General features: G+C 38.3%; 1 protein-coding gene across 1 annotated transcript in view; it reads left to right on the top strand.

The window, feature by feature from the left end:
• The window catches only part of Nkain3 (sodium/potassium transporting ATPase interacting 3), a 617,618-nt gene that overhangs the window by 570,669 nt on the left and 35,951 nt on the right, over positions 1 to 10,998 (top strand). The window contains exon 5 of the mRNA XM_021159668.1: positions 9,778 to 9,838. Within this exon, the coding sequence (XP_021015327.1) occupies positions 9,778 to 9,838 (61 nt within the window). The remainder of the gene's footprint in view (positions 1 to 9,777; positions 9,839 to 10,998) is intronic.

The raw sequence follows: 10,998 nt of genomic DNA, 5'->3' as shown, positions 1-10,998 counted from the left end.
CTAACCAATACCCGCCCCCCCCCCTGGAGCTTGTGTCTCTAGCTGCATATGAATCAGAAGATGGCCTAGTCGGCCATCAGTGGAAAGAGAGGTCCATTGGTCATGCAAACTTTATATGCCTCAGTACAGGGGAACACCAGGGCCAAGAAGTCAAAGTGGATGGGTAGGGGAGTGGGTGGGGGAGCATGTGGGGGACTTTTGGGATAGCATTGGAAATGTAAATGAAATAAATACCCAATAAAAAGAAATAAAGCTGCAAAAAAAAAAAATGAAGATTTAATGATATGGCTAGGCGGACAGCTCTTGGTTCTATTAAAGAATAACTACAAAGCCTATACTATCTTCTTAGGCCATGTAGTACTCAGGAGTGTGCACCTGCTTCAGTAGCAGATGAGGGTGTGGGGTGGAAGAACTCCTTTGTGGCAAGCAATAAACAGAGTGTCCCATCTTGGGCCTCAAGAACATCACTTCTTTCCTAAGAAGTTTGGGGACTAACCTCTGTCCCTCTGTTTTGAAATTAAATGTCTCCCCTAAGGCCCTGAAGGTGTCCCAAAGTTGCCTCTCTGGTCCATAAGTCAGAGCCAGCTCTAAAGTTAGACTTAAGAACAGCTTTAAGGAGTCTGGATGTGAAAAAAAGGGAACATAAGATCCAACAAGCTAGTCTGAGGTCAGTTCAGTTTGTCTGAACGGACACAGAGGGTCCTGTCACCCGAACCCATCCTGCTTTCTGTTTCTGACAGAAGTGCTCACTGTATATTCCTAGCAGGCCTAGAACTCTCTGTGTTGACCAGGTTGCCTTCAGACTAACAGGGATCAGCCTGACTTTGTCTACCTAGTGCTGAGATTAGAGGCATGTGCCACCAAGACTTACCTGGATTTTATTCCAGTTTGCTAAGTCAAACTCTTTTAATAGATAAGGCAAGAGGAGACAGGACTCAGGGCACACTTAGGGATTTCTCCACACATCTCCACACATACTCAAGCTCAGATATTACCCATCCAATCTGACACTGCTACAAAAATAATTCCCTAACTCCAAAATACATTTAGAGTTACCACCCAGAGTTTTAAAGTCCATTTTAGTTATAGTTAGGATGTAAAATCGGTTAAGACTATATGAAATTTTCCATGCTAGACACATTTATTTTTAAAGCCCTAGATACATCTATCTATTTAAACAGGTACTGTTTGAGGGGGGAACCTAGACACTACCCTTAACAGCATGTACTCAAACCAGCACAGGTAGAGGATAAATTATCTGAGTTTAAGTAGCACTTGTGTCCTCTATGATATTGCTGGACTCTTTTGTGCAGTGTCTGCACTACAAAAGCATGCCACTGAAAGTTTCTTCTCCCTTGGTGGAAGCCAGAAAATCATTTGTTTTTCATTTGGAAGTTGTCTACAGGAATGGTCCAGACCTACAGAAAAAAAGGTATAAATCCTCAGAGGCTGAATGTATTTGGTTCAATCCCTGCTGTACCTTTTTATGGTTATCGTAGAGGGGACATCTGCTTTCCATATTCATTGATTTATTGGGAGTTGAGGTTCCAGGGGACCTCTTAGGAAGGAACCAAATATCTATAGGTAAGTTCAGACTTCTCTAGGGCACCATAAATAGACATAACTCTCACTGTGGATCCTGAAAAGAACAGTATAAGCAATTTGATTAAAAACAAGTTGGTTGGTTATTACAAAGATGCATACTCTCTCCACTGGTCTAAACAAGCAGAAAGTCATTCCCTGTCAAGACTTCTTCCCCTGGGGTTCCTCTGATAGCAAGCCTCTGTTGGAGGCATAAAGAAAAAGCAAGTGAACCTGGTAGTAGTGGCTCAGAAAGGCTCTCTTGGGAACAGTAAAGCAAGAAATGTGTCCAGAAAGCAGTGTGAGATGAAGTTGTCCATCTGCTACCTGTTCTTTGGTATCCAAGATTTTTTTTTAGTTTGCTTATTTTTATCCAAAACTCCTTAAAAGGAAAGATAGACCTGATGACTAACCCAACATTGAAGGTGATTCGATAGACAGTGCTCAATCCTGATTCCTCAGAAAGAGAGGTCAAAATTTCTTAAGTTACTGAATGAATAAGGGCAGTAACCCAGTATACGAATGCAAGAGACTAACACTGACTGAATGACATGCCTGGCACCTTTAGCACTGGTAAAACCCAGAATTGAGAGTTTGCTCCACATTGTATTAAGAATGCAGGCTCCCATCCCTCAACCCATTCAGAAACTTTGATGAACAACTGCCTCTTACAAGGTCATGTACTGAATATTAAAAAACAAAATCTCATGTTGAGCTGAGGAAAGAAAATTCTATGGTAGAGCTTTGTGGTCTAGACATGAATAGATGGTGCAATCATTTTAAATGTGCCCCTGTGGAGGGTTTGTGATCCTGGAGCAAAGCAGAGAAAGACACAGATCATTTCCCGAGGGATCAAGACAGGACTCTCAGAGGGTTACAAACCAAATGTCTGATCATTTCCCAATTGTGGAAAGTAATTAACCTCTTATATGGGAAAAAAATGGTGTTAAGATCAATTCTTAAGTCATGTGCCTTCATTAAGTATATTGGAGAGGATAGTTTTATGCTGCCAGAATTTACAACACAAAGAAGATAATTTTCAATTCTATAAGGCAATGGGTGGCTTTTACAGAAAAGACAAAAAGTTTACCTTAAAAAGACACTCTCTTTTATAACTACTAAAATTAGAAATATATACCAGGTCTGTATCGAAGTGCCAAGCTCTAAACTAGCATTCATGAAGCTCTGTGTTCAATCTTTAGAACTTCAAGAAAAAATTCTTTGCCCAGGCAAAATACTTTCTACCTATAGCTTTAGCACTCTGGGACTGAAGCAATGGCTTGCCATGGATCTGAAGGTAGCTTGTGCTACAGTGTACCCCAGGCCAGCCTGGGTTACAGAGTGAGACCCTGTCTCAAAAATCCAAAATCACAAAGGATAAAATACTGAAGACTGTTACCCTTGTGTTACTTATGTTGTATGGGTTTTTTTTTTTCTCTCTTGGCAAGCATACATTTGATTCCATTTCTTGTTGATCAGCAGAGAGCTACAGAGACTATTTCAACTTTTACTCTAGGAAACTGAGAAGCACACAGCCAGCTATCTACAATTTGGTGATTAACAGGATGTCTAGACAGGCTCTTATGAGCATAACATTATTAATTAACCAACAGTTTGGTTAATCACAATAGCAAGAGTAATTCCTGAAATAAATATTTTATTAATATGCCCATCAATAAGGCAAAAGTAAGAGGAAATATTTTAATTAATTCATTTGCAATAATATTGAGATTATGACTGGCAAATTCTGTTTGAGAGCCTGGAGAGTGAGCTAGTGTTTCTAGCATAGTAAATCTTCATCTTACTGTTTCTAATGGAACTGTATATTTCAATTTCCTGGCCAGAATTCCTTTTATGTCATCAATCTAGACTATATTAAGGTCCATTAGTGAACAATTGGCTCTGACAAACATTCAGTTGGTACATATTGTTCCTTCCTTTTAGAACTGTGCATTCCCAAACTCCCACTGGTAAGAACAGGTTTTTTTTTTTTTTTTGCTAGATAAGGAATGTGCTGTCACTATGATTAAATATCTGATAATATCCTCTGTCAATCAAAAACATATATGAAAAAACACATAATATTTGAAAAGGAAAAAAAGTAAATACATTGACCAGCACATACACAGTACACATTTTCATGAAATACAGCTAATCTAATATTTTTCAGAATCCATAGCCTTAAACCATGGGGGAGAAATACAAGTTACATTTAATCTGAAAATATTAGCCCAAAGCCTGCTATTTTGCCTTCACAGAAGTCCTTGTATAATGAACTTCCATGTTCCTCCTGACTTCTTTACTGCCACGGGCAATCCATCTACCCCCAAACTGTTTATTCCATTTCAGCTTTACTTTCTTGGATGAGGAAATGAAGGCAGTAAACCTCACATCTAATCTTTAATGTTAACCATCTGGTCAACAGATATTTTAAGGCTAGAAGAAGATTTGAACTATAACCACATAAAAGTTTCCTGCAAAAAGTAAAATTTTATTTTATGCTATAAAAATCCCTTGGAGAACACATATTTGTATCTTTAAGTATATAAGTGTATATTAAAATGATTTACCAGTGAGCACTTGATACTTTCCAGACCTGTTCTGGCAGCTGGCAGGAAAACAGGAAGGCCAGGCTTGCACAGTTGCTCTGTCAGGGAACAGGAGGTGGGGGTGGGGTGGCTGCTCAAAGCAAAGTGGACTCCTGTTGAGTCTCCAAGCTCAACTCCATCAAATTAACTTCACATATTGATATGTGAGAGCAGTGTTTTAGCAAGACTGTTTGCTCCTAAGGGGCCTTCTCATCAATCCTCTGGCCTTTCTTCCCGTAAATGCCAATAGAGCAGCCAGTAAATGCTGATGGACTTACCAATAAATGTTGATGGATCCAGTTGTGCCAAATGGAATGAGCAATTTTAGAAAACACAAAAATATATGTTCTCTGTCAAAATGAACAGTAATGTGTGAATGCATACTCTAGATATCCTGCTCAGAAGACATTCCAAAAGAAAAATAACGAGAGTCCACTTTCCCTTAGGTCAACACTTAGGTGTTCATGAAGGTGTTGCCTGTTTTCTTAATTACAACAGAAATTCATACTCACAATAATAAGGATCATGATAGCCTCAGTCTTGCTTCAGAGCCTCTAGGGCACTTGTCCAAGCATGGCCAGACATCGTTGTCTGCCTTTCACTTATCTAGATGAGATATGGTGATTGTGTGTGAGAATTAATTGGCCTTAGTTTGATATAAAACTTAAAATATAAAATTATCATATAGCGTAGCAAGCTCTAAGATAAAATTAGAAATGCTTGTCTAAATTTCTGTCTGTGTGTCATTAAACACCAAAACTGGTCCAGATGAGTTTCTATCAAGGCCAGGCCTATCTTTTCCTACACTGTTGTAGAAGACCCAAAGTGTCATTTTAGTCATGATGGATAGGAAGAAACTTACAGCCAATTTAGCTACCCCCTTATGGTTCCAAAGAAACCTAATCCATTAAAGTTTATCTTATTGAACTCAGATTCCTTGAACCCATAAACTATCTTGTCAAGCAAAAAGAATCTCTTCAAAGTTAGTTGCCAAAAGCAGGTTGTCTTAGTCACTATTTCATTGCTATGAAGAAACACCATGGCTAAGGCAACACTTAGAAAGCATTTAACTGGGGAATTGCTTACAATTTCTTATGGCTTGTTCATTATCAGCATAGTGAGGATCATGGCAGGACACAGGCCGGCATGGCCCTGGAGCTAAGAGCATTACATCTTAGACAATGGGCATGAGAGAGAGAGACAGACAGAGAGAGACAAAGAGAGACAGGGAATGTGTGGATTGCTGTGGACTCTTTAAAACCACAAAGCTCACCCATCCCTAGTGACATACTTTCTCCAACAGGCTACACCTACTCCAACAAGACTATGCCTATTAATTCTTCTAATCCTACCAGACAGTTCCACTCCCTGATGACTAGCCATTCAAACATGTGAACCTATGGGCTCCATTCTAATTCACAGCACCACACAGGCCAAACAGATACATGAGACAGCCCAAGACACAATTCAGAATGCCTGAATCTGAAGGACATACAGATAATATATGTAACATGAGAATAAATACTACATCAATTTTCATATATACTTTTATCTGAACCTAAGAAAATCAAGTTTCTAATAATATCTGACTTGTGGATTCCCAGGGGTGGCCTTACCCAGGCAAATACATCAGGTGAAATGTGACACTGAGACCCCACCAATGCCCTAGAGAGTGTGGAAAGGGAGAAAGCAGGAGTCACAGAGTGACTACATTTCCTTTGGAAGTCATGAAGAACTAAGATTAACTAGAATTCATGAAGGATTCAGCACATTTACAAATTACATACTAAGTATAGCAAAGAAAAATTTCTTTCAGGTGACATTAATGCTTCTGCAACAATCTGTGGCTTATGAATAAAAATGTGAATTATGTTTCTTGTTAAGTAAGAGTGCACATGCAGCATCCTCTTGGTATAAGTGTGGTATCTGTCAGGCACAATACAAAATAAAAACCACACTCTTTCAAAATGAAAGATAGCACACACACAATTTGAAGTTGTTACTATAACCACTTGAAATGAGTGGTGTTTAAAGCACTTAGGTTCTGCTCTTAAAGCACATATTTTAGAAAAGTTGAAAAGACATAAAATCAGATATAAAATGTGCAGATGCTTATAGCTGCTTTCATTTCAGTATTACACAATGGCATTTCCCGAGAGGAATGAATGAAGATGTGACTTCAATATCATTATCCCAAACACTGACCTCAGAAAGTTATTCTCTCACAATATCTCCTAGAGCTAAAATTGTACGGTAAGCTTTCCCATGACTTAATCAAGTTTGCAGACATGTAATATATGTCCCCGGATGGTTTCCACATCCTAATCCATGATGCCTCTGGTAACATAACTACTTAGCACAATGGGCAATAAACTGAGTTTGCAGATGGAAGTAGGTATGATGATCAGGTGGTCTCAACAGTGGGGAGATTGTCCAAGGCTGTGCAGGTGAGTCCAACACAATGACCCAGGAAAAACAGGACAAGGAGGCAATGTGGCAAGGACAAAAGTGATAGAAGCGTGAGAAGAAATCTGTCCTGGGGTTGTTAGTATTGTCTTGGTTGTTAGCTACCAGTGAAGCAATATTAACATCTCGAGGAAGCTGTAGAAGCAAGAAAAGAGATGTTGATAAGACCATCCAGAATTACTACAACTCTGCTGATATGTGATATTAGATCAGTGAAAGCTATTTCAGACTCCAGCAAGGAAAACCAATTTATGTTATAAATGCCAATTTGTTACACCAGCAACATAAAACCAGTATACGAGAGTTCCCAGTTTAAGCATAAGTATATATGTTATAGACTTATAGAGAGAGAGTTGAGAACAGTTGCCGCTCTAGCGGTTGTGTTGAGTGCACAATGTGTACTCCAAAACAGAGACACCAACAAGAACTAGGTACCTGTCCATAGGCAGATGCCTTCCGGTATATGATTTAGCAAGAAAACTATTCCATGGCTGTGAAGGCATAATTACTTTGTGAAGTAAAAAAAAAATAAATCCAATCTATTTAGCAAACATTTTAGACCATAAAAAACTTACACACACACACACAGACACACACACACACACACACACACACACACACAAGACTAGAGTCTAGATTGATGGTTAAGAGCATTACTATTCTTGCAGAGGACCCAGATTCTGTTCTCAGTATCCACATGGTGACTCATAGCCATCTATACCTCCAGTTCCCTCTTCTGGAATTCAGTACCCTATTCTGACTCATACAAGCACCTGAACATGTATGGTACACATACACTAATGCAAACACACACACACAAATAAATAAATAAATAAATAAACCTCAAAAAACAACAAATTATTGAGAATGTCAAATTCTTAAATGAACAAAGAAACTTTTCATATAATTCACATAACTAATAAAGAATAAAAATATATCCGATGAAGTAAAAGTGTTACAAGGTAAAGAGGTGTTTTATTTTATAAATGAATGCTTTCTAGGAACAATATTCTCTACCGTCAATGACTGGTAAGGTGAGTATTTAGTTACTACTGTGGTTGAATAAGTGATACTTCAGCTTATTTTTCATTGTTTTATTTGAATCATAATAATTATATATTCTTCCAGCATCAAATATTAAAAAATAACCAAATGGCCAGATTTTGAATGGTCTAACTACAGGGAAATGGAATAAACTTTCTAAATATCAAGTCAATAGTTATAAAAATAACAAAAGGAAGTGTCCAGTCCTGTTTTCCTATAGTAGTAATTCTACCTTAGAAAATAAAATACAGAAATAGAGACAAATGCATGGAAAAAATCAATATTATCATAGTATTTATAATAAAAGTGACTTAATAATAGGATAGTATATATTACAGTACATTCAAATGGTACATATTTATGCAGACATGAGTAGTTTAGTATTGACCTGTGTCATGGCAGTGTCCCTATGGCTTAGAGACTGTGTGAAAGCACCTTAGAGGAACCTCCAGCAGGACATCATAGTGTGTGCGGAGGTCCCAGGTCATATCTTTCTCTGCATGAAGCTGACTTCCTGCACAAGCTGGATCCCGTAGAAGCCGATTGGAAAACAAGTCATGCTTCCACTGAGACTGCAGCACATTCAAGGATCCTATCTTAGTCTGGATCATAGTTCAACCTGAGTTTACAGCTTTGGGGGTTCCCTTGTAGATATTAAATTATCTCAGCCACGTTCATGTGAACCCTCAGCTCCTCCGTCTGAGCCACATCTTACTATCCAGGTCTTCATTAAGAAGGGACCATACAACTAGCTGCTTTCCTCTCCTCTCCTCCCTCTTTGGTCATCCAGGAGATGAAGGAGTTGTGATGGAAGATAGAGGGAGTAAGGATGTAACACCACTGGCTCATGTGTAAGCTGGCAGAGAACACTGGCTGAATCTGACAACTGGTGATTTCTGCACTGACTAGTGTTTCATCTAGAGAGTAATTCTGTGGGTGTCTCAGAATCACCCTCAACACCTCCTTCATGATTTCTCTGCACTGTCTATGTGTCTCTCAGCATTACCACTTTCTGGCTGACCACTTAACACCCATACTTTACTCTTTGGACCCAGAGTCCCAGCCTTCTCCTCCTGACCACCTCAGTAGGAAGCCCCTCTGTAAACATATAGAGGCCTCCTCCCTAACAACTCACTCAACATCTTAGACTTCTTGGCCTTAGCTCCATCATCTGGGGTAGGAATATAAGCCTGAGTTAGGAATCACTATGGGTGGTTGGATATCCAACAGGTATTCCCCACAATAGGAAGACTAGCCTTTGACCCTGGGACTATCTTCATTATAAAACTAAACTAAAGAGGAATAGTTCCTTTTCAGTGTTATCTTACAATGAGGATAGGAGACGGGAACAAGCTTTGACCACACAGAAAAAGGCAACGTGGCTGACTGTACCAGCTAGAGAGGCAGCAGTTTTTATCTCTATTGAAGAAGTCTAGTAATTTTAGATTAGCTGAAATTAAGTAACAATATTAACCTCCAAGAACTGTTGTGTCCCCTGGCTGAAATTATCTTTCAGGGAAGTGCAAGAAAAAAAAAAAATACAAGGAGCGCCAAAGGCTGCTCTGTGATATGTTTGTCCTCTCCCACTGCATTTCACCACTAATAACTAACCACCAGCGAGTTAATGTTAGTTAGTTAATAACTAACCACCAGCGAGTTAATGTAGTCTCTTATGATGTAATTAACAAAACAGTTCAGCAGCCGATAGGATTTACACTGTCACAGTATTGTAAATTATTAAGTAAATGATTGCTGCTTAATTTATGTGCAACATATTTTGGTTTCTTTTCTTCATGTTAAACATTAAAATGGTTATAAGAATAATGAATATAGTACAAATCGCTCTATAAATAGGAAAAAAACTAAAATATATTCTATGAATAATTTGTAATGGTTTGTATATTTTAAATCTAAGTGAGGGATCCAAAAACTGTTTCTTCTTATTTATCTATAATTTTTAGAAAGCTATTTAGCTTACTGAAAAATGAATGTTTTAAATTACAGCTATTGTTTGGTTTTAAAAGTTTATTCTACTACACATTCATAGAAGTTATTGATATGTTGATACAAACTCTTAAAAACATCTGCTTTTTTCCAGCTGGTTGGTTTTGTGTATGCCTGTTATGTGATCAGCATTTCCATGGAAGAAGAAGACACCTGTAAGTACCATAATCATTCCCTGGGGTCCCCTCTGGGTAAGACACTGACCCCTAAAAGCGATTACAAGGCTAGGAAATCTTTCATATTTCAGTCAGAAATGACTGAACTCAACAGAGTGAAGTTATAATAGAGGAACCAAAGTCAACCTCACATAAGCTAGTGGGAGAGAGACTCAGAAGGCTGGAGACTGCTGTCAGAGCATGTCAGAGGTTCCAGCATGGGTGTAAGCAACATGCTCAGCAGATAGTTAGTGGTTATTCTATTCATCACCAGTTGAGAGCATGCTGGTGGTAAAACTTTGAAATTTAACTAACAGCAATAATAGTAATACAATGTGATATATGTGAGACATCCATATGTGTAGAACTAAACAACAAAATTACATGAATGATACCACAAAATTAGAGTTTTTCATGTGAAACTCTTTTGAAAAAAAATTGAAGAGAATAAAAATGACTTGTGGGATGTTCACAAACTAAGTAATGATTTAGCATCAAATAAAAGGCATATCATGCCTTGAGGTTCTGTTTTAGAGGCATATCTGCACAGGTCAACAAATGCCACTTATTGAGCACCTGAAAGTTTATAAGGCACTTTTTACACAATTCTCTGGTGTGATCATGTCAGACATTGACCAGTTTTTACAGTTGAATTACTTTAGAAAATCACATCTACCCAATTTCCACTGTTGTTCATACTGCTTAAAATTGAGCTTTTAAGAAAATGGGGTGGTATAGCTAACCTTTTCAATAGCCTTTCTAGAATACAGTTCCCAGGGCAGTGGTGCCCACCAAACACATGCAGAAGTGGTGCCTAAACCAAAATCCATGGCAATGTGGTCTCTTCTCAGTTAGCACAACAAATGATAGACAGTTCTAGACCTTGAGACTAATAGTGTCAGTTGGTAAAATAGGTAAACGCTGGCAGCATGTTTAGTTGTCTACTTGGGATATTTTGCTTTTAGTGTTAAATGGGAAAGAATTCCTGGCAATTTTTAAAGTGCAGTTAATGTAACAACCTGTCTTACTTGGAGAGGAGCTTCCAGTATGATAGCTTCAAAAGCTCATTGGTTGTGAAAACTGACAAATCTAAACACAGATCAACATTGTGATTCAAGCCCATGCCACAAAAGAGAGAGAGAGAGAGAGAGAGAGAGAGA

This window comes from Mus caroli, chromosome 4, assembly GCF_900094665.2.
Source record: "Mus caroli chromosome 4, CAROLI_EIJ_v1.1, whole genome shotgun sequence".
NCBI classification, from domain to species: domain Eukaryota; kingdom Metazoa; phylum Chordata; class Mammalia; order Rodentia; family Muridae; genus Mus; species Mus caroli.
Note: the sequence above shows the minus strand (reverse complement) of the source record. Positions and strands in the feature narration are given on the sequence as shown.